We start from the raw sequence: 21,247 nt of genomic DNA, 5'->3' as shown, positions 1-21,247 counted from the left end.
CCAAAAAATAAGATTCAGTTAACCTGAAGAAATACATTAAATATACTTTATTTAAATAGCATTAAACATAGCTAGCTCTATGCCGGTTGGTCCTGATGTTGGGGTAAGGGAGTATAGTAGGTAAAAAGGGGTGAAACGGATTCGAGCTTTCAGTTTCTTAGCTCAGAAATTCCAGCAATCCCTGTAGTTCCTTGCAACCCCTCACAACCTCTGGGATGGATAGCAGAGTCTGCAAAAAGAAACAGAAAAGGCAGCTCAAGGTCACAAGTCCAAGGCTTTCAGCCCCAGGGAGCACCAACTGAGTCAGAGGGGAGAAAGCAGAAGCCACAGGGAAGCCTGCAACAATGAGTCAGGCCCAGTGCTCAGCACCGGCTGAAAACCAGAGCAATGCTCATCAGCACTTCCTGGGGCCAAGCCCCGTGCCAGGAGACTTAGCTGCATCAACTCCTTCCCTCCTTTACCTCATAAATATGCTGAACGATGTCATCTAGTTTCTTTAATTCCTTGTCAGAACGCCGAAGATTCTCCTCCAGGATGTTTCTCTAGAAAGCAAGTAGGTTGCATTAAGTCCTATACTCAGAAGAACAGCATAGCTTGTGGGGCAAGGAAAATATGGCAGACCACTTGCTAGTAGTAGTGGGAAATGGCCCTGGAATGACAAGGGAATTCTTACATGGCTCTGGAACTTGACCATGAGTTTTGCCTTCTCATTTTTCATCTCCAGGAACATCACCCTTAGCTTGTCCACCTGTAGATATGTCCAGATCAGCAGAGGCACAGCCTAGGGTTCCCTCCAGGTGCCCAGCTCCTTTGTTAACTCCGAGTCACCTCTCACCTCTTGGGAGAGCCACACTTTCTCCTGGATCCAGTTAGTGGCCATAGGCTGACAGTCAGGATTCAGCTGACCTGCTAGGGTCTCTTGTAGCACCTTAGTCTCTGTCTCCGCACGCCGAAGTGAGCGGGTGAGCTGGGTGACCTCCTCTCTAAGGCTCTGGGGATGAGAATGGAGAGGTACCCAGTGCCCTCAAAGGGCCTCTCTATCCTTTTTATCCCATGTAGTGGACAAGGGTAGACCAGGGGATCCAGTTCCCATATTTGAGATTCTAGCTATCAATGACACAGAAGGCAGATGGCCAGGCATCATCCTGAACGTACTATGAGCTCGCCACTCTTGTCTATCTGCTCTAGGATCTTCTCGTTCTGCTGTTTTATCACTTCCTGGAGCTCCTTTTCATTCTGTGAGGGAAAGGGAGGTAAGAAGTACTGGAAGAGCTGGCTTCTTTGCAGCCCTTGCCAGGAGATAGGACCCATGTTTAACTCCAGTAATACCAATTGATAACACCCCAGTTCTTCCTCCAGGGCTATGTTAAACAGGCACATTTCAGTGTTGAGAGAGTTCCGCCAGAGTTCCTGACTTCTAGGTCAGCCTGGCAGATGGGTCAGCCCATAGCTAATTCCCAAACATGTGAAATGTCTGACCCCAGGAAGGGCAAAACTAGGGCAATGGTTGGAAAATCCCCACCACCCAGATTCCTAGAGAGACCATGGCTCCCAGTGGGCCAGTAGAGCTGCCCCAGTTCTTGATCGCCCCACTTTCAGGCCCCTCCTTCACCTTGTAGCGCAAACACAGAGCCTGGTTCAGCTTCTCTATATCTGTTTCCTTTGCCTTCTGGGCTTCCTGATGTTGTTCTTCCTGGGCCTGTAGCCTAGCCTGCAGATCACAACTAGGGGAGGGAAGAATTCAGCATTATTTCTGTCTTCTCAGGCACTGGCTGGGCCCTTGACCTATCTCACTTGACCTGTCCTCTCTAATCAAGACTACCCTCCACTCACATCCTTCGCTGCAGAGTCCTGATGGCTTCTTCTTTAGACTCTTGCAGCAGAGAACACAGGCTTTGCAGCTCCAGAGTCATTGTACCCATTTTTGCCAGGCTCTTCTCCATGCCTGGGGTCTCTGAAAGAGCAAGTCCTAGCTGGAGATAGAGCCCTTTGGCTCTGGAAGGAAGAAGTGTGTGTAGCCATCATTGCCACAACTCTTATCCATGTTCCCCACCCATAGGATTTGAATGTCCGGAACACTGCAGATCCCAAAAGGCAGAAACAAAATGAGCCCATGTAAAATTGAGGTTTTTAGAGCAAAGCACCTCTCACTGCTTTAGTCTTTATCATTAGTACCAGATCTAGAAATGAGGCAGGATCCCTGGAGCCCATCCTAACCTGTAGGCTGAAGGGAAACCATTGAAGCTACTCTGGTGAAAGCACTCTTGTCACTTCCAAGCACGGGCACAGGAGCTGCTTCTGGCTCTAAAACAAAAACCAACCAAGGTAGAAGGCTCCTCTGGTGACCCAGTCAAGGGTCTGCCATAATAGAAGCCAGGGAGACAGAAGTCTGTTGGTGGGTATCTTCAACAGCTGAAGATATCAGGGGCAAGGTCACAACTTTCCCACCCTTAAATTCCAGGGCCTTTAACCTTCATCTGCCACTGCTGTCAAGATGTTTCCCAAGAAGGCACTGTCAGCAGGTGGAGGGTATTCCTGGGTAGGAGCACAGGCTGTGCTTACTGGGAGGGTCTCTGCTTCAGCCTAAAGATAAAGGAGAAAAATTATCACCTGCTCTTCGGGGTTCATGATTTCCTAAACTTCCAGGTACTCACCAGCCGTCTCCTTTGGAATGTTATTCTATCTCCTCCTTTTTTTCTCTATCTTCAACTCCTCAGCAACTTTCCCTGAACAACTTCTCTCACTAAAACAATAACAACTAAAAACAGAAACCTTCTTCTTACCTTATATCCCATCTTAAAATTGCCCTTTCTCTTTCCCTTCTATTAAGAAAAAAGAAAAAGAAAAACAAACAAAATAAAAAAAACCCCTGCATTTCCTGGGGCACCTGGGTGGCTCAGTCAGTTAAGCGTCTGACTTCAGCTCAGGTCATGATCTCACGGTTCATGGGTTTGAGCCCCATGTCAGGCTCTGTGATGACAGCTCAGAGCCTGGAGCCTGCTTCAGATTCTGTGTCTCCCTCTCTCTCTCTGCCCCTCCCCCGCTCATGCTCTGTCTCTGTCTGTCTCTCTCTCTCTCAAAAATAAATAAACATTGAAAAAAAATTTTTTTAAACCCCAAAAAACCCTACATTCCCTGCCTAAAATTGCCACTATCTACTGACTCCTTAGCCCACTACACTCAGCCTTTTCTGCCCCACCATTCTACCAAAATTCTTGTTTGGTTCACCAACAGCATCCTTACTTTCAAGTGCAATGGACACTTTTCAGCTGTTTTACCTGACCTATGTGATAATCGATGACCATGTTCTTCCTTTAGAAACGTTTTCCTCAGCTTCTGGGACAGGACTCTCTCTCCTTCACAGGTAGGCCTCATACCTTCCTATTTCACCTACCCATAGGTCCTTCCTTAAACTCTTGGGAGTCCTTTTGGTTCATCCTTGGCCTTCTTTCTACTCTAATCCATTCCTCATGTGGCCTCACCTTGGGAACTCCACAACCTCCACTTCTATGTGGATAACCTTCCAATCTGTCTCTCTCAACTGTATTATTTTCCCAATCTCCAGACCCAAAGGCTCAAATCCCTGTGAAAGTCTACCAGAATGCTCCATAGTTAATCTGACATTCAGATGTATAAAGCTGAGCTCACCATTTTCCCTGTCCCATCCCACCAAAAATTGGTCCTCCTCCTGTATTTACGATCTGAGAGGGGGGGCTGGAGGTGGCAGCAAATTAAGCCTGCAGTTCAAATCTGGCCTGCCACCCGTTTTGGTAAATAAAGTTTTATTGAAATACAACCATCCCATTTATATACATACTGTCTATGGCTGCTCTTGAGCTACAAAGGCAGAGTTGAGTAGTTAAGACAGAGACAACATGGCTCACAAAGCCAAAAAGATTATATTGTACTTTAGAGGAAAAGTTTGCCACCCTCAGTTCTAGAAAGTATCATCATCTTTCCAGCAATCTAGAGATAATCATTCACTCTTGCAACTTACTCCTACACCAAATTGGTCTATTATTTCTATTTCCCTAATAGGTATTGAATTCATCCAGTCCATCCTCTCCTCTACCTTTTATAATTGCCATTAGTTCAAGCCTTCAGGCCTCTGGCCTACTATCCTAGCCTTGTCTCCAAGTCATTCTTTTTTTTTTTTTTTTTTTTTTTTTTTTTTTTTTTTTTTTTTAAGTTTATTTTGAGAGAGCATGCGGGGCTCGATCCCATGAACTGTGAGATCATGACCTGAGCCAAATCAAGAGTCGGACACTGAACCGACTGAGCCACCCAGGTGCCCCTCCTTGTCATTCTTGCCCCATGTAGCTCTTATACTCTATTTATGAAGAACTACTTCCCAGTCCCCAAACTTGCCAAATTCCATATGAGCAGGGCCCTGCCTTGTTCACTTGTAGTCCCAGCACCTCACCCAGGTCATGTTACAAGGTAGATACTACAAAAAAAGTACACACAGTATCTCTCTGACTTTAACAGACTGTTCCCCTCTACCTGGTAGGTCTTCCTACATAATCCCCCACCCACCTTGGCCTTCAAACTTCCAAACCTGAAGACTGCCCAATTGTTACCTGCTTTGAGAAGACATATTAACTGTCAAAGGTAGAACTGATGTTTTTTCTGTACTCCCACAGTGGTCATCCATGCAGACATCTATCATGATCACAAGTCAAGATGTCAAGTTTACACCTATCTGTCTTCCCCGTAAGACTGTGGATTCTTTGCATTTCCTGTGCTCAGCACACACTGGGGTCAAATCATAAGCACTTCCAGGTTTTAGGACCGTGGGTATATCTTTTACTATTGAATAAGCTAATTAACTCTCTATTCTTTTTTTTTTAAACTTTATTTATTTATTTTGAAAGAGAGAGAGAGAGAGAGAAGCAGGGGAAGGGCAGAGAGAGAATGAAAGAGAATCCCAAGCAGGCTCCATGCTGTCAGCTCAGAGCCCAATGCGGGGCTTGATCCCATGAACCCTGAGATCATGACCTGAGCCAAAACCAAGAGTTGGCCACTTAACCAACTGAGCCCCCCAGGAGCCCCTAGGTCTCTATTCGGAAAGATATCAACAGTTTATTGTTTAGTGTGCACTGTGGGAAAGTCAAAGAAGCAAGGCTAAATTTCTGCTTTCTTTAAATATAGTCTAGTTGAAGAGACCAGATATCCAAGGGAAACTAAGGCAAGTGCAAAAGGGAGAGCAAGTTCATGACGAATACAATAGGAGATTACTGAGTCCATGTGATTGTGGAACATTTCAAAGAAGGTGAAATAGGAAAATAAGGAAAGGAAAAGGTATTTCCAGTTTGAAGACAGAGGAAAATGGACGTGGTAACAGCCCAAGCCTGGGTGTGAATAGAAATGGGACCTGTGTGTAGTATACAGGCAGTCTAGTTGGAGTAAAGAGTTCATAACAGAGAGGCAGGAGACAGATGAAGAAAAGTTTAAGTGACAGGATGAAGAAGTCTTGTAGGCAACTGAAAGTCAGTGAAGGTCAGAGACGAAACAAGAGTAGCATTTTAGAAAGACCATTCTATATAATAAAGATACAACTGGAAAAACTCTCAGTAAACTAGGAATAGAGGGGAACGTCCTCAACCTGATAAAGAATATCTACAAAAGCCTATAGCTAGGGGCGCCTGGGTGGCTCGGTCGGTTAAGCATCATCTGACTTTCGCTCAGGTCACGATCTCACAATTTGTGAGTTTGAGCCCCACATCGGGCTCTGTGCTGGAGCCTGCTTCGGATTCTGTGTCTCATTCTCTCTCTGCCCCTCCCCCACTTGTGCTCTGTCTCTCAAAAATAAATGTAAAAAAAATTTTTTTTAATTAAACAAAAGCCTATAGCTAACATCATACTTGATGAAGAGAAACTCCAAGCTTTCCCTCTAAGATCAGGTACAAAGCAGAGATGTCCCCTTCTACCCCTCTTTTTCGACATCATAGTGGAAGTTCTAGCTAACGCAGTAAGACAAGAAAAGGAAATAAAAGATATACAGATTGGGAAGGAAGAAATAAAACTGTCTTTGTTTGAAGATATCATTGGAAGGGAACAGAAGGAACCCCTGGATCCTACCTTCTCCTTTAGTTTTGCCTGTAGGAAGAGAGTCAGTCTCTGGAGTCGCTCAGTCAGCACCCCTAGCTCTTGGGAATACTGACGTGTCTTCTCCAGGTCTTGTTCCTGGTTCTCTGCTATGGTACTAGCCAGTTTAGCCCTAAAATAAGGAAGGAACAGAGAAAACAGCCAAAGACCAAGCAACCTTCTCCGAACACCTCTCCCAAATCCCCATACAGAGCTGCATTCAAAAAGGGAAACAAGACACTCTCTTCCTTCTTAGAGACTTTAGCTTCCAGAAACGTTCCCGGGAAACATAAACACTTAGCAGGGGAAGCACCAAAAGGTAGAAATCTTACTTCAGGTTCTCTACAGTGTCCTTGAGGCCCTCACACTGCAGGCTGCGCTCCCGGAGCACTTCCAGTGTGGTTTTCAACTGACACTCGACCTGGCCCAGCTCTAGGTGAGCAACCTGATTCTCTTGGTCTGCAAACTGGGGACACAGGAAAAGGAAGGCAGGCAAGGAGCAAGAGAGGGAGGGGAGAAAATGAGACTAAGTGGGAAATTTTAGAGCCCTGGGAACAGAGGCTTTTTCCGGTCCACGGTCTCAAACCTCACCTCAATACCATTAGGTGAAAGTCACACTCCTACCAGTTCCCCTGCCCTAAGCCACATTTCTTACCTCCAGCGTCTCCTTCAGGTCCTGCACCTCCTTGGTCAGGACAGCTTGTTGTTGCTGCAGCTCTGCCTGCATGTGTTTTAGTGCCACCTCTTCCTTTTGCCATCTGCCAGAGACCTTATATTAGACCCCTTCAGTCCTATATCCTGGGCGCCTACTGCCACAATAGCCTGATCAGAACTCACTGAGTAGCCTGCTCCTCATTGCTCTGGGTAAGCTTGCAGACCAACTCATCCTTCACGGCCAGGTCCTGGGTACAATGGGCATGCTGACTCTGTAGCTCTTTTAGCTGACTCTCCACACTGGCCAGAATCTGCAGCTGAGCCCGGAGATCTAAACCAAAAGTATCCTAATTGACACTATGTAGTCATTAGGCCAAAATCTCCCCATACTTCTGCTCCAAAACAAGTGCTCTAGAGCACCCCCTGGCTCTACTGTCACACCCCAAGCTTTAGCAGGGCACAACTGCTTTCACATGTGCGCGTGCAGACACACACAGACACAGACACACACACACACACACACACACACACACACACACACACCCCTACCTGTTGCTAGGCGACTGTTTTCCAATTCCAGTTGTTCTATTTGGCCTTTGCACTCCTCTAAATGGGTAGAGACTTGTTCCAGCTCCCTGGAAACCTAGGAAGAAAAGATCGTTTTTCTCCCACAGGTTTTCCTGAATCAGGAATCCTAGGACTCAGCCCAGCTTCTCTTTCTGGACAGGACAGCAAAGCACCTTGTTCCTGGGCAGCAACACTGCAGAAACAGGTTGGTCCTCAGGAAAAAGTAGAAAGAGGAGAAAAGTTGCTAAAGAAGGTGCTAAAGAGCAAAGGAAACAACTGGGCCCAAGGCCATCTATAGTGAAGGGACCTGGCTGGTTTCCAAACCCAGAGTGAAAAAAAAGACAGGTCCAGTGTAAGAGGCTAACGATACCACTCATTAGAAAGTCCTTCTGAAGAGAAGGAGGAAACTAGGCCTTAGGCCTAAGTAGTCCCCCACTCATGGTTTGTACCTGCTGTTTTTCCTCAACTGCAGCATCACGTTCCTGCAGGGTCTGCCGGCTCTTGGCTGTGAGTTTCTCTGTGAGTTTTCGAGACCGGCTCAGCAAAGCTGTCCATGTTTTATACTACCGGGGGAAGCAAGCAGGTCAGGGAAGCACGTTTGAGGCAAGGCTCCCAACAGGGCTGACTGTGCATAAAGGAGTGATATGATGGCCCCAAATACTCACATCCAACTGCATGGATATCCAGTCCTGTTGTAAGTTTGATGTAAGACTCGCTGTCTGCTGACCCAACTCTTCTTGCTCAGTATGAAGCCCTACCTACACAAGAAGGATTGACTATGGAGATCCTTTCCTCTGGAAAGAACAAAGTGGGGAAATATGGCCATCCTCCCAGTATGTCAGTATGGACCCCAGGAAAGAAAATGGCTTCAAATTACCAGCTGGGTCTGGGTGTCCTTCAAAAGGCCTCTGAATTCCCCCAAGGAAGCCATGTCCTGTTCCAGCTGGCTGATGCGCTGGCTGGCACGTGCACAGAAAGCCTCTAGCACAGTCTCTGCCTATTAAGGGGAGAGGTTGCGAGGACATGGTGGACAGAGGAGTGAAAAAGCACAAAAAGCCATAACTCTCCACCATTATTTAGTTTAGTTTAGTTCATTACTCCTCAGAGCTGGCAGTTCTTAGGCCACCCACCTGTGTCGCAAGCGAAATTTACGTTCCTGCAGGAACCCTGGGGAAGACACCTCCCACATCCAAGAACAAAAGCCTGACACCTTACCGCATCCTTGCCTCTGACGGCCATTTCCTCTTTGTGTTTCGCCTCCTCCTTTTCTGCTTTGAGGCTCTGGAGCCTTGCCTTCAATTTCTTCAACACATCAAAACAGCAGGAGACCAAGGTTTCTGCACGCCGAGACTACAAGACAAGACTCAGACATGGTGTCTAGTTCCTTTTTTTGGCTTTCAGTCTCACCAGAGGCCTCTGCGTTCACATTCATGCTGCTTACCTCCTGACTCACGGTAGTTTTATCTTCCTCTAAGTGCAACAGAGACAGATGAAGCAAGGATATCAGCTCTTTGGAAACCAGCACCCATGACTGCTGTAGAGGGAAAGGTGGTTAGGCTAGATCAAATAAAGTCACTAAGTAGGAAGTAACAGGGACACTGGGGAGGAAAACCACTGACCCCAATTTCAAGCTCCCAGGAGGGAGATGTGCTTAACAAAGGTTTGGAAACCTCCCTTTACTACCATAGCTGAGTATCACCATTTGCTAACCACCCAGGGTTTTCCATGCTTGATGTTCACAGGAGACCCAGTGATGGTATAATCAAAACTTACCATGGCATTCCTGGCCTGCTGCAGAGCCTGTCCAATCTCTTGACTCTCCTGAAGATGCTGAGGTTTCTTACTTATCTAGTCAGAGAAACAAAGTTGTGCCTTTTGCATAGGCATCATACACAGCCAGCACCACATTCCCCCTCCCACCCACTGAGACACAGGAGCCTCTCCTATTAAAAGCAAGAGCAAGGCTCACAGCTCAATGAGGCCAAGTTTAAAAAAAAAAAAAAAAAATCGAGGCACATAAAAATTCCTTTTCAAAATAACCTTATTTTTTTTTCTAACTATAAGGATGACATGCATTTATTGTAAAATTTTGGAAATATAGAGTGAATAAAGTGGAAAAAGAAACCATTAGTTTTACCACCTGGAGCAATGATTATATTTTGAGAGAGAGAGAACACAAGAGGAGAAAGGGCAGAGAGAAGGAGAGACAGAATCCCAAGCAGGCTCCACGTCATCAGCACATAGCCCAATGCAGGGCTCGAACTCAGGAACCATGAGATCATGATCTGAGCCGAGATCAAGAGTCGCACACTTAACTGTGCATCCAGGCAGGCGCCCCTGGAGCAATGAATCTTACCAACAGTATAGCAGCCACCCCCCAAAAGGTTTCCACATAACTCCAGAGATTTCCTTACTATAGGGATTTGCTATAAGTGGAATATATTACTTCCCTCAGGTGTCAGAGAGAAAAAAAGTTGCAGACTGATTTAGAAAGAAACTACCATATTCAATGAATTTTAAGATGATTATCTTTTTACACAATGCCACTGAAATTGGTATATATCTTAATATTGATGGTGTTTTAGGTATGATAAATGACAGTAATGCTTAAGAAAACTACAATTGAGATTATAACATAAAAATGAATGTGTGGTCCTGCTTTTATTATTAAATTTTATTATACTAATGTTATTTAGCCCTGAATTTCTTTAAAAAAAATTTTTTTTAAATTTTATTTTTTTATTTTTGAGACAGAGAGAGACAGAGCATGAGCAGGGGAGGGGCAGAGAGAGGGGGAGACACAGCATCTGAAGCGGGCTCCAGGCTCTGAGCTGTCAGCACAGAGCCCGACGCGGGGCTCGAATTCACGGAGCATGAGATCATGACCTGAGCTGAAGTCGGACACTCAACCTACTGAGCCACCCAGGCGCCCCTAAAAAAAATTTTTTTAATGTTTATTTATTTTTGAGACAGAGAGAGACAGAGCATGAGTGGGGGAAGGGCAGAGAGAGAGGGAGACACAGAACCTGAAGCAGGCTCCAGGCTCTGAACTGTCAGCACAGAACTCGATGCAGGGCTCAAACCCATGAACTGTGAGATCATGACCTGAGCCAAAATCGGATGCTCAACTGACTGAGCCACCCAAGCGCCCCTATTTAGCCCTGAATTTCTATTTACTGTCCTCACTGGAATAGCCTGAAACTGGGACATCTGCTTAGGGGGACCTATCAAAGTAGAGTACCACCCATTTTTAACTTCTGCTGGTATTTTACCTCACATTGAAACTTCTCAGAGATTATCTGAACTCTGATTTCCTTTCTTTAAAAACCATGACTGCAGGGGGAGGGAGGCAGTTCATGAGTTCGAGCCCTGTGTTGGGCTCTGTGCTGACAGCTCAGAGCCTGGAGTCTGCTTCAGATTCTGTCTCTCTCTCTCTCTCTCTCTCTCTCTGCCTCTCCCCCGCTCACTCTTGCGTTTTTTCTCTCTCAAAAATAAACATTTTTTAAAAATTGAAAAAAAAAGGGGGGGCACCTGGGTGGCTTAGTCGGTTAAGTGTCCGACTTCAGCTCAGGTCATCTCATGGTTTGGGAGTTCGAACCCCACATTGGGCTCTCTGCTGTCAGCTTGAAGCCTGCTTCAGATCCTCTGTCTCCCTCACTCTCTGCCCCTCCCCCACTAATTCTTTCTCTATCTCAAAAATAAACATTAAAAAAAATTTTTTTTAAAGAATAATATTGGGGCGCCTAGGTAGCTCAGTTGGTTGAGTGTCCGACTTCACCTCAGATCATGATCTCGCGATCTGTGGGTTCGGGCCCCACATCGGGCTCTGTGCTGACAGCGCAGAGCTTGGAACCTGCTTCAGATTCTGTCTCCCTCTGTCTCTGCCCCTCCCCTGCTCATGCTCTGTCTCTCTCTCTGTCAAAAATAAATAAACATTAAAAAAAATTTTTTTAAGAACAATATTACTTTAAAAAAATAAAAAAGGATATATCTGAGGAAGAACTACTGAGTCAAACAGTTTGAAATGCTTTAAGGGTCTTACTTTCAAAAAAGGTTGAACCAATTTATATATCCTACTGACAACAGGACAATACTAGCCAGCATTATCTATTTTATTATTTACTATTTTGTTAGACAAAAATAGCATCTCATTGTTTCAATTTGCAATTCTCTGATTACCAGTAACTTTCTCAAATATTTATTAGTCATTTTTATTTTCTCATTCTCTGTCTATTCACTGTGTTGGCACAGATAAAAATTAGTATGCTATGCAGAGGACTTTCAAGTTCTGAGAAAAGCAGGGAGCCATCATTACTGCTGAAAGGCAGCCATCGTCTGAGACAAAACCCACTGCCGGAGCAGCAGTGCTGAGTCACGATGTTACAGAAGTCTGGATTTAAGGAGATAATCCTGAGGAGTTCACCACTCCCTTCCCCAGCGAGGCGGTCATCATTCCCTCCTGCATTGTGCAGTGGGGCACGGAGTATTCTATGAGTACAACTAGTGCTCAGAGGTGGGCAGTCAGGCAAGTGATGAGATTAGCGTGAAGGGGGCACCCAAGCGGCAAGGACAGGGCATTGTGATGGGGAATGGCTGAAGGTGCTGTCACTTCCCCTCTTTGGCTGTGCTTCAGTTGCCTCCAAAGGGATTTGGCAAGCTTCAGGGAAAGAGGGTACAAGGCCGACTCAGGGATGGGGAACAAGGTCAGGATTCTGGCAAAAGGTAAAGTCTTATTTTGAGGATATTTTCAACCCAAGGTCTTTGGGTGTCTGGAGACCATCTCTTCTTAGCAGCAGCCACCCGTTACCCCAAAGGCCCCAGTACTGAGGCTCTCCATTCCTTCCCTGGACACCATTCCCTTCCTTCCTCAGTCTGTGCTGTCACAACCAGAATCCTCTAGAACAGTAGTCTTTAAACTATTTTTCTCTCAGATCTCTCAGAATAATTTTGAAAGACTGAGTACGCTTAAGTTTAAATTGTTACAAAGGCTATAATTTCAACCATATTATAAACACCGATAATTTGAAATAAAACTGTTAGATCACTCTTAAATATATCCAGTGGTATACTACATCTAGCATAACGATTTAAAGCCTATTTGATGCCATTAAAAAAATGCACCAACCAGGTGCCTGGGTGGCTCAGTCAATTGAGCATCTGACACTTGATCTCAGCTCAAGTCATGATGTTGCGGTTCATGAGTTAGAGCCCTGCATCGGACGCGGTGCTGACAGTGTGCAGCCTGCTTGGGATGCTCTTGCTCTCTCTCTCTCTCTCTCTCTCTCTCTCTCTCTCTCTGCTCCTCCCATATGCGTTCTCTCTCTCTCTCAAAATAAATAAATACACTTAAAAAATTTTTTGAAAAAAAATGCACACTCTTCTTCTTTTTTTTTTTTTTGAGAGAGAGAGAGGGTGCAAGTGAGCACCCAGAGAAAGAGAGAGAGAGAGAGTAGCAGGGTTCACTTGAAACAGGGCTCATGTTTTGTTTTTGTTTACCCGAAGCAGGGCTTGTGTTCACCCAAAGTGGGGTTGGTGATCACCGGATGCAGGGCTCATGCTCACCTGAAGCAGGCACGAGCTCACCCGATGAGGGACTCAAACTCACCGACCGTGAGATCATGACCTGAGCCGAAGTCAGATGCTTAACGATTAGGCCACCCAGGCACCCAGGCACAAACTCTTCTTAAACAGTCAGACATTTTTTATCAGCCCTTCTCCTTAAAATTGCATGTTTACTCCTCTCAGACTTTTATCCTAATGTAATATATCGTAAGTCTGTAACATACTTAAAGTCTGTTATTCGTCAATATCGCTGCAACAGCAGAAGTCCATTTTACTCAGTAAAAATTTTATTGGGAATCGTCTGTTAATGAAATGGATATAGCTTCCTTCCCCATATTAGTTCATGTGTCTGTGGATTACTGTAATTCCTACAATAAAACATGGCTCAGTGACAATTCTATACCTATTTCTTTCCTTATAGATATAAGCACTCAGAATCTTCTTCACATAAATAATGGGAGGAATGGAGGGAGGAATGGAGGGAGGAATGGAGAAAGAGAGGAGGGCGTGTCACCCAATCTACGAGCTCCTTTGGAGATCCATGCCAAAAATCTCATAGTAAACTTTCATCAAAAATTTTTAATGATCCACAAATATAATTAAAGTCTTCCTTCAATTTTGCTGAAAGCATGCAAAAATGGTGTTACACAACCATTGCAGTCATTTGCTTTCTCAGCATGTACACAAACATTTTCTATTGTCCTTTGATTGCTATTCCTTGACAATGTAAGATTCAGGATAGGTAGTAAATATGCTGTTCTTCAGTAAAGGGGGCAAGGGCAGTTGAGAATGGGGAAGTAGGAAAGAAAAAAAATTGGTCAAAAGTACATGTGGAAGATGAAGACCTGATCTGATTCCTTTAAAATTCTAGGAATCCTAGAAACTGATTCCTTTAAAATTTTCCTTGCATATATTCCCTCGGAAAGTCTTGATGTATCCCAGGAGTAAAGTGAGTACCCACAGCTTTAAGGGATTTTCCAGATCCTCAGCATACATATTCTAAGGAAAAGGGCCCACTGGGAAGAGCTTTCTTACCCCACTGGGAGAGGTGTCAGTCTGTGTGCTACTGTCCTGAACTTCTGAGTGAGGGACAGTCAGCTGCCTCTTCCAGTCCCGCAGCTGGCGGGAGAGAACCTCCAGAATGACAAGAGAGTTCAGCAGGTTATCTTCCAGGTCATGTCGAGATAAGGCAGTCAGATCTGGAGGATGGCTGCTACAGCAAAAGAACATGAGGAGAAGAAAGGGATGGGAGTGGCAGGTCCAGATTAATGGAACCCAGGAGGCACAAAGTTACAGGGACACTTACCCCCATAGGACGTGCTCTGTCTCAGAAGTATCATCCTTGATGTCCACTGGGCCTGTCTGGGAGGTGTTTGTACTTTTTTCCTGCGCTGCCGGGGGAGTAAACCAAGTCCCCACCGAGCAAGTAGGGTAAGGGGTAGTGCCAATGGCTGCGTCCCGAAGCACAGAGGGGAGGGATAAGCTCTGGCGGAGATTTTCCAGCATGACCGAGGTATTCACACCTTTTTCCAGCCAAGCCAGTGGGGACATCCACGGCCCTGTATCAGAGACAAGAATCCTACCAGCATCTTTTACTGCTGGGCTTGGAACAGCCTGGGATTCCATTTCTCCTGGATTTGGGGTCAGGGATGTGGATGGAATATCTTCCATACTTGAGACAAGTGCTTGTTCTCCTAATTCAGCCTCCTCAGGGAGTGTGGGAAAGCTCAGTTCTCTTTCCTCTACAGCTCTGTGCTCTACAACTTCCTCCCCTGGTTCCACATGAGTGCCAGGGAAATCTGCTGCTAAGGCAGTTGAAGGGGAGAGCCAGAGCATGGAGGAAGGCAAGAAGGTATTACTTTCGGAAGGGACTAAGTCCTCAGGCACAGCCTCAGTCCTATCATCCCTGAGGCTTTCTTTGGAGCAGTGTGGCTGTTGCCCAGAACAGGGATTTGGCAGACACTCCAAGACATGGGATGGAGGACGCTGAAATGTACATTTCTCAGACGTAGCAGGAACAACTTCTGAAAAGCTGTCTTCTATGCAGGCCGCCACCCCCTCTCTTAGCAGATCTCCTGGCCTCAAAGACTCATCTGGAGAGAAGCTGTTTGTCTCTGTCATGGAATCTAAATGAGCCTCAAGGGTATCTTGCTGTTGCCCCACTGGAGAGGATACGAGGACCATGGTTTTAACCACATTGTTGTCCAGTGGGCCTACTGCTTCCTCAGATGTTTTGGGAGTAGAGTTGGTTTGGGGATTCAGATCTACAAGCCGCTCATCTGATTCATGCTGACAAGCTTCTAGCCACTTTGAGGGATGGCTGAACTGTTCTGAAGGGGAATCTGTCCTCTTGGCATTGACAAAATCCACTGGTGATGCATTATTGTTGCCTTCCTGCCAAAAGAAACAAAAGTAGTTGGCCAAGGCAGTCATTTCTAGTTCCCAACATATAATTACGGGTATAGGATACTGTCTGAACACAAAGAGTTTTCATTACCTCTGCTTAGGTAAAAATTGGCTAAGCCTGGCTGCTCACTAAAGAAACCCTAACCTAAACCTAAACCAAACCCTAACTAAAGAGGGGCGCCTGGGTGGCTCAGTTGGTTAAGCGTCCCACTTCAGCTCAGGTCATGATCTCGCGGTCCGTGAGTTCGAGCCCCGCGTCGGGCTCTGGGCTGCTGGCTCCGAGCCTGGAGCCTGCTTCCGATTCTGTCTCCCTCTCTCTCTGCCCCTCCCCCGTTCATGCTGTCTCTCTCTGTCTCAAAAATAAATAAAAAACATTAAAAAAAATCAAAAAAATAAAATAAACAGCTGATGGAAGAAACAGACGACAAGGTAAGACAATTCAAATATAGCACACATACACAAAGATGTGGTTTTTTTTTATGTTTATTTTTGAGAGAGAGACAGAGCATGAGCAGGGGAGGGGCAGAGAGAGAGGGAGACACAGAATCCAAGGCAGGCTCCAGGCTCTGAGCTGTCAGCACAGAGCCCAATGCAGGGCTCAAACTCACGAAACACGAGATGATGACCTGAGCTAAAGTCGGACACTTAACCGACTAAGCCACTCACATGCCCCAAGACCTTCTGAAAATAATAAAAATTACTTTTAAACAACAACAAAAATGAACTTTTAAGCAAAAAAAACTCATTAAATGAACTGAAAGAGGATGGTCAGAGTTGAGGCTCGAATTACTGGCCTGGGTAATCAAGTGGAAAAATATCTTTTTTATTTTTATCATTTTTAAAAGTTTATTTATCTATTTTGAGAGAGACCATACATAAGCAGGGGAGCAGCAGAGAGGGAGGGAGACAGAGAGTCCAAAACAGGCTCCACACTGCCAGCACAGAGCCTGATGTGGGCTGGAATCCACGAACCACAAGATCATGACCTGAGCGGAAACCAAGAGTAGGCTTTAACTGCCTGAGCCCACCCAGATGCCCAAGTGAAAGAGTATTTTAAAGCAAAGACAAAAATGCAAAGAAATGTATATCTTAGGGAAAAGCTAAAAGAACTGGAAGATAAACCCACTAAACCTAACACACGAGGAAAAGAAGTTCCATGAAAAAAAGAGAACACTTATAGGAGGCACTAATTAACAAATATTAGAAGAAAATTTCTCTGAGGTAAAGACCAGAGTTTGCATATTGAAATGGCTCACCAAGTTCCAAGCAAGACTGATAAGAAAAAATAAAATTTCTGAACCATAAGGAAGATAAAACTATTTTAATATTTTTAATGTCTATTTATTTTTGAGAGAAAGGGAGAGAGAAAGAAGGAGAAAGAGAATGAGTGGGGGGGGGGGGGGGGGAGGGGACAGAGGATCCGAAGTAGGCTCCACGGTGACAGCAGAGAGCCCAAAGTGGGGCTCAAACCCACAAACTGCGAGATCATGACCTGAGTCAAAGTCAGACATTTAACCGACTGAGCCACTCAGGAGCCCCAGAAGATAAAAACCATTTTAGAAGCTTGATATAAAGACCCATTATTTAAAAAAAAAAAAAAAAAAAAAAAATCAGACTTACATGAAATCTCATTTACAGCAGTGGATGAAGCTTTAAAAAATAAGGTTGAGCTAAAATGGGCTTCCGATATGCTGGCAATGTCTTAAATACTGACTGGGTGTTGGTTACTATGATGGGTACTTTATACAAATTTGTTAAGTTGTATGTTTTATGTACTTTCATATATTTTATTTCAATTTTGAAGTTTTTCTTTCAAAGTGTTTTAAAGGAAAAGTAGAAAATAAAAGGGATGTCAAAAAGATATGAGGTAAAAACCAACAAAGAGAAGAAAGACAGCAATATTAGTAAGGTTAGAGCACTACTGTGATAAAAGACGTAAGTGAAGATATAGGATATACAAAACATAAATCAGTCTGCATTAAATAGCCCAGAGACTAGGGACGCCTGGGTGGCTCAGTCGGTTGGGCGTCCGACTTCGGCTCAGGTCACGATCTCGCGGTCCGTGAGTTTGGGCCCCGCGTCGGGCTCTGTGCTGACAGCTCAGAGCCTGGAGCCTGTTTCAGATTCTATGTCTCCCTCTTCCTATGACCCTCCCCTGTTCATGCTCTCTCTCTCTCTGTCTGTCTCAAAAATAAATAAATGTTAAAAAAATAAATAAATAGCCCAGAGACTAAACAAACCAAAGACTTTTAGGAATGCAAAAGTGCACCTTACAGTTTTTGCTGTGTTTATCAAGTTCCTATTTATTCTTTTTAAATATCACTTAAGGAGGGACGCCTGGGTAGCTCAGTTGGTTGAGCATTCAACTCTTGATTTCAGCTAAGGTCATGATCCCAGGTTCGTAAAATCAAGCCCAAGTTGGCTCAGCGTTGAGTGGGAAACCTGCTTAAGATTCTCTCTCTCCTTCTGCCCCTCTCCCCTGCTCACTCTACCTCTAAAATAAAAGTATGATAATATATGGATGTGTGTGGATATAAATACATACAGACAGATAACACATAAAGAGATGCAAGAAAGGGGGCACCTGGGTGGCTCAGTTGGTTAAGCTTCTGACTCTTTATTTCGGCTCAGGTCAGGATCTCACGGTTCGGTTCTGATGTTCAAGCCCTGCCCTCGGGTTATCAGCATAGAGCCTGCTTGGGATTCTCTCTCTCCTTTCTCTGCCCTTTCCCTGCTCTCTCCTCCCCTGTACTGCACCCCACCCCCCACCCCCGCCAAAAAAAAAAAAAAAACAAGAAAGGATTGTCTCTCTTTTTTTTTAATGTTTGTTTATTTTGAGAGAGAGAGGGAGGGAGAGAGAATCTAAAGCAGGCTCTGAGCTGTAACAGAACCCAACAGGAACGCCGGATCTCAAGAACCGTGAGATCATGACCTGAGCCAAAATCAAGAGTCAGACACTTAACCCACTGAGCCCTCCAGGTCCCCCTAAATAATCAAAAATTTAAAAAGCAAAAAATAGCGGGGTGTCTGGGTGGTGCAGTCGGTTGGGCGTTCGACTTCAGCTCAGGTCATGATCTCACGGTTGGTGAGTTTGAGCCCTGCATTGGGCTCTGTGCTGACAGCTCAGAGCCTGGAAGCCTGCTTCGGATTCTGTGTCTCCCTCTCTCTGTGCCCCTCCCCTACTCACACTGTCTGTCTGTCTGTCTGTCTCTCTCTCTCTCTCTCTCTAAAATAAAGATTAAAAAAATTTTTTGTAAGCAATAAATAGTTATTTTGTTGGGAGAAAAACTCTTTTTGTCTATGTAGCTGAGCGTATCAGGAGGTAGCAGAAGGGAGACCTAAATTCCATTCCATTCTATTCTGCTACTGTGATTAAATGGCTATGGTTACATTCTATCAAGTTCTATGAAGATCAGTTCCCACTAGGTACTTTTCTTTTTGTCTAAGCTGTACTATCTAACATGGTAAATTAAAATTAAATAAAACTAAAAATTTAGTTCCTCAGTCACATTAACTACCAGTGTTCAATACCCACATAACTAATAGCCACCAGATTGGACAGCACAGATTATCAAACATTTCCATCGTCCCAGAAAGGTTTTGTTTTTGTTTGTTTTTTTTAATGTACGTTTATTTTGAAAGACAGAGAGAGAGAGAGAGAGAGAGAGCGCGCGCACATGCGGGCAAAAGAGAATCCCAAGCAGGCCCCAGGCTCAGCACAGGGCCCAACACGGAGCTGGATCTCACGACTGAGAGATCATGACCTGAGAGGAAATCAAGAGTTGGACGCTTAACCGACTGAGCCACCCAGGGACCCCTTTCATCCCAGAAAGTTCTCTTGGTGTTAGAGTGTTTTCAAGAAAGGCTGCTACCTTCATACATCTGTTATTCAGGCCGCTTAAGATTCTGTTTTACATTTTCTTCTTTCCTCCTCTAACCTATTTTATTTATATCCCATCTTCCAAAAATAGTTCAGACTGCATAAAAAAGAAGATAGATGGACAGATCAACTTAATGAATACAAAATCATAGTCAAGAAAGAAAAAGAAAGCAGATTTTCGTATTTCAAAGAGTAATAGTAGCTACATCTGATGATCAAATTTGACCCTGAGCTTTTTAGAAGCCAGAGCAAAAGGGAAAATATGGTAACCTACATAGTTCTCATTATCAGAAAGAAAGAAAAAGTGATTTCTTCAGGAAAACAATTTTCCCAGGCAGTTAAGTTCTAAAAGAAATTTCTTCAAGGAACCTTATAGAGGGGTCAATCTCCTTCTTTGGCAAGTTTTTACAGCAACTGAAAAGCAGTTTATACATGGGTACTTCTCTCAAGACTTTTGACACATGGACAACTCAGTGAGGGCACTTCTACCAGGGGCTAGTTTAAGTGAAGATGATCCAAGTACCCTGACTTCCAGTGGGGTAACTTGACTCCAGGAAGAGTTCTGACTACTTCTTGGAATGGATATGAATATTGCCTCACTACCGCAGCCAACTGATCTCTGCTTGAGTGAGCCCACGTTTAGGGGGAAACCACTAATCAAAGCGATAGTATTTCTCAGTACTTTGGTAAAAGTTTAAGGGGGAAGAGGTGAGAAAAACTAACAGCCAAATAGAGGTCCGGGTTCTCAGTGGATTTCCTTTAACCACCCTAGGGCACCTCTCTATTGGCCTGAATAGCTGTAAATGGATGTCACTAAGGTAGAAGACTTCATTACCGTTATTAATTATGTTCCAGCCTTGGCCCTCTGTTCCTCTGAGCCCTCGGCCTCGGCAGAGAGCCCAGTCGAATCTCACCTGCAGTCCCAGCTTGCACAGTGATGAAGTCGGCGAGTAGCATCCGGGGGGCCCTTTTCCAGAGTTGGTGAGGGCACCAGGCTGCAGGGTAAGTTCTCGGAGAGGAGTTCTCATAACTGGTTTTCCCTGAGAAAGAACAGAGTGTGAGAAAGCCTGAGCTGGGTCTTCCCTCTCTAATAAGCTCCTGGGGGCAATAGGAAGAGTAGACTTCCACCCCAATGGCGCTGAAGTTGCGGGACCAATAAGACTCCACACACATCGCGGTCCCCAGGCTGCACCCAGCTTTCCCCGACACTCGGCGTCGCCGGCGTCTCCCCCACCGAAGCCCCGATCCAGCTCTCTCTGCCCCTGAGGCTCTCCTGCTCACCGACTGGGGCGAAGGCGACAGGCTAAGGTTCATTTTTTTCACCCGCCACATTTTCACCACAGAATACGGGGTCGATCACCTCCCAGACCCAAGAGGTGACGCCATCTTCACCCGCCTTCTTTATTTGAACCCGCTCCACGCCTCCCGATTGGCTGCTGGGGCTTCGGTGCGTCGGCCCGACGCGTCCGCTCAGGGCTCGAGCCCGGCGGGTAGGGGGCGGGGCTTGGTCCGGCCCCGCCCCCACCGGCCCCGGGCCGCCCTCTTTCCCCTGACCGACACCTCCCCCAAGCAGCTCGGGCGTGGGCTGGAGGGCTGCTTCACCCTGAGGAGAGGGTACCCCTGGCAGCTGGAGAGTCGAGGATCCTGTCCCTCCCGCTTCCGGTAGACCCCCCCCCTCCCCCCCCCCCCCCCCCCACACACCGTCAAGAAAAGTTGTCTCGGTTGCCTGGCCTCAGGAAGTCTCTCCTCAGGTTTCCCTTAGTTACCTGGCGCCTCAGGCTCGACCGGAAGGAGCCGGCCGCGAGTGCGGAGGGGAGAGGTGAGTGGCGCGTTTTGGAATCAGGCTTCCTCGGGGCCTTGGCGCCTAGGCCCTGCGGCGGTGGTGGCCTGAGGCGGGATTCACCCGCGCTGTTACTGAGCCTCCTCACGGTTTCTGGTGTTTTCTTGGGACTTCCCTCGGGGCCTGCAACAAGTTTGCGGGAACCGCGGCTAACGAGTATTGAACATTTGTTATGTACCTGGCACTGTTCCAAATGCTTTATTATCTATTAACTGCTTTAATTCTCCCGGGAACCTGTGAAGTAGGTACTG

General features: G+C 45.6%; 1 protein-coding gene across 4 annotated transcripts; it reads right to left on the bottom strand.

Annotated features, from left to right (window-relative positions):
* Positions 1-32: 32 nt before the first annotated feature.
* Positions 33-20,936, bottom strand: SPAG5 (sperm associated antigen 5). Of its 4 annotated transcripts, none has more exons than XM_042965924.1 (24): positions 20,858-20,936; positions 20,071-20,196; positions 14,177-15,264; positions 13,906-14,083; positions 9,082-9,156; positions 8,750-8,842; positions 8,524-8,658; positions 8,186-8,305; positions 7,974-8,066; positions 7,758-7,871; positions 7,291-7,384; positions 6,925-7,072; positions 6,743-6,845; positions 6,420-6,553; positions 6,082-6,220; positions 2,472-2,583; positions 2,218-2,304; positions 1,834-1,954; positions 1,613-1,724; positions 1,156-1,236; positions 836-991; positions 674-748; positions 462-542; positions 33-229 (listed from the first exon to the last, which is right to left on the bottom strand). In XM_042965924.1, the coding sequence occupies exons 2-24, from the start codon at positions 20,182-20,184 to the stop codon at positions 158-160; spliced, it is 3,525 nt and encodes a 1,174-aa protein (XP_042821858.1). In that variant the 5' UTR covers positions 20,185-20,196; positions 20,858-20,936; the 3' UTR covers positions 33-157. The 4 variants fall into 4 exon arrangements, with proteins under 4 accessions (XP_042821858.1, XP_042821855.1, XP_042821857.1 ...); XM_042965921.1 differs by lacking the exon at positions 20,858-20,936 and adding an exon at positions 20,438-20,589; XM_042965923.1 differs by lacking the exon at positions 20,858-20,936 and adding an exon at positions 20,438-20,589 and having other exon boundaries at positions 8,750-8,839.
* Positions 20,937-21,247: the final 311 nt, after the last annotated feature.

The sequence above is a fragment of the Panthera tigris genome, chromosome E1 (genome assembly GCF_018350195.1).
Source record: "Panthera tigris isolate Pti1 chromosome E1, P.tigris_Pti1_mat1.1, whole genome shotgun sequence".
NCBI lineage: Eukaryota > Metazoa > Chordata > Mammalia > Carnivora > Felidae > Panthera > Panthera tigris.
This window is presented reverse-complemented; position numbering and strand designations above follow the sequence as displayed.

What these genes read in the sequence shown, in the direction of transcription:
- SPAG5 (XM_042965921.1), bottom strand. Translation starts at nt 20,488, where the DNA reads ATGTGGCGGGTGAAAAAAATGAACCTTAGCCTGTCGCCTTCGCCCCAG. An exon ending in CTGACACCTCTCCCAGTGGG is followed by an intron (nt 9,157 to 13,905) that starts GTAAGAAAGCTC and finishes TTCTCTGACTAG; the next exon opens with ATAAGTAAGAAACCTCAGCA. An exon ending in ACAAGAGTGGCGAGCTCATA is followed by an intron (nt 992 to 1,155) that starts GTACGTTCAGGA and finishes TCTCATCCCCAG; the next exon opens with AGCCTTAGAGAGGAGGTCAC.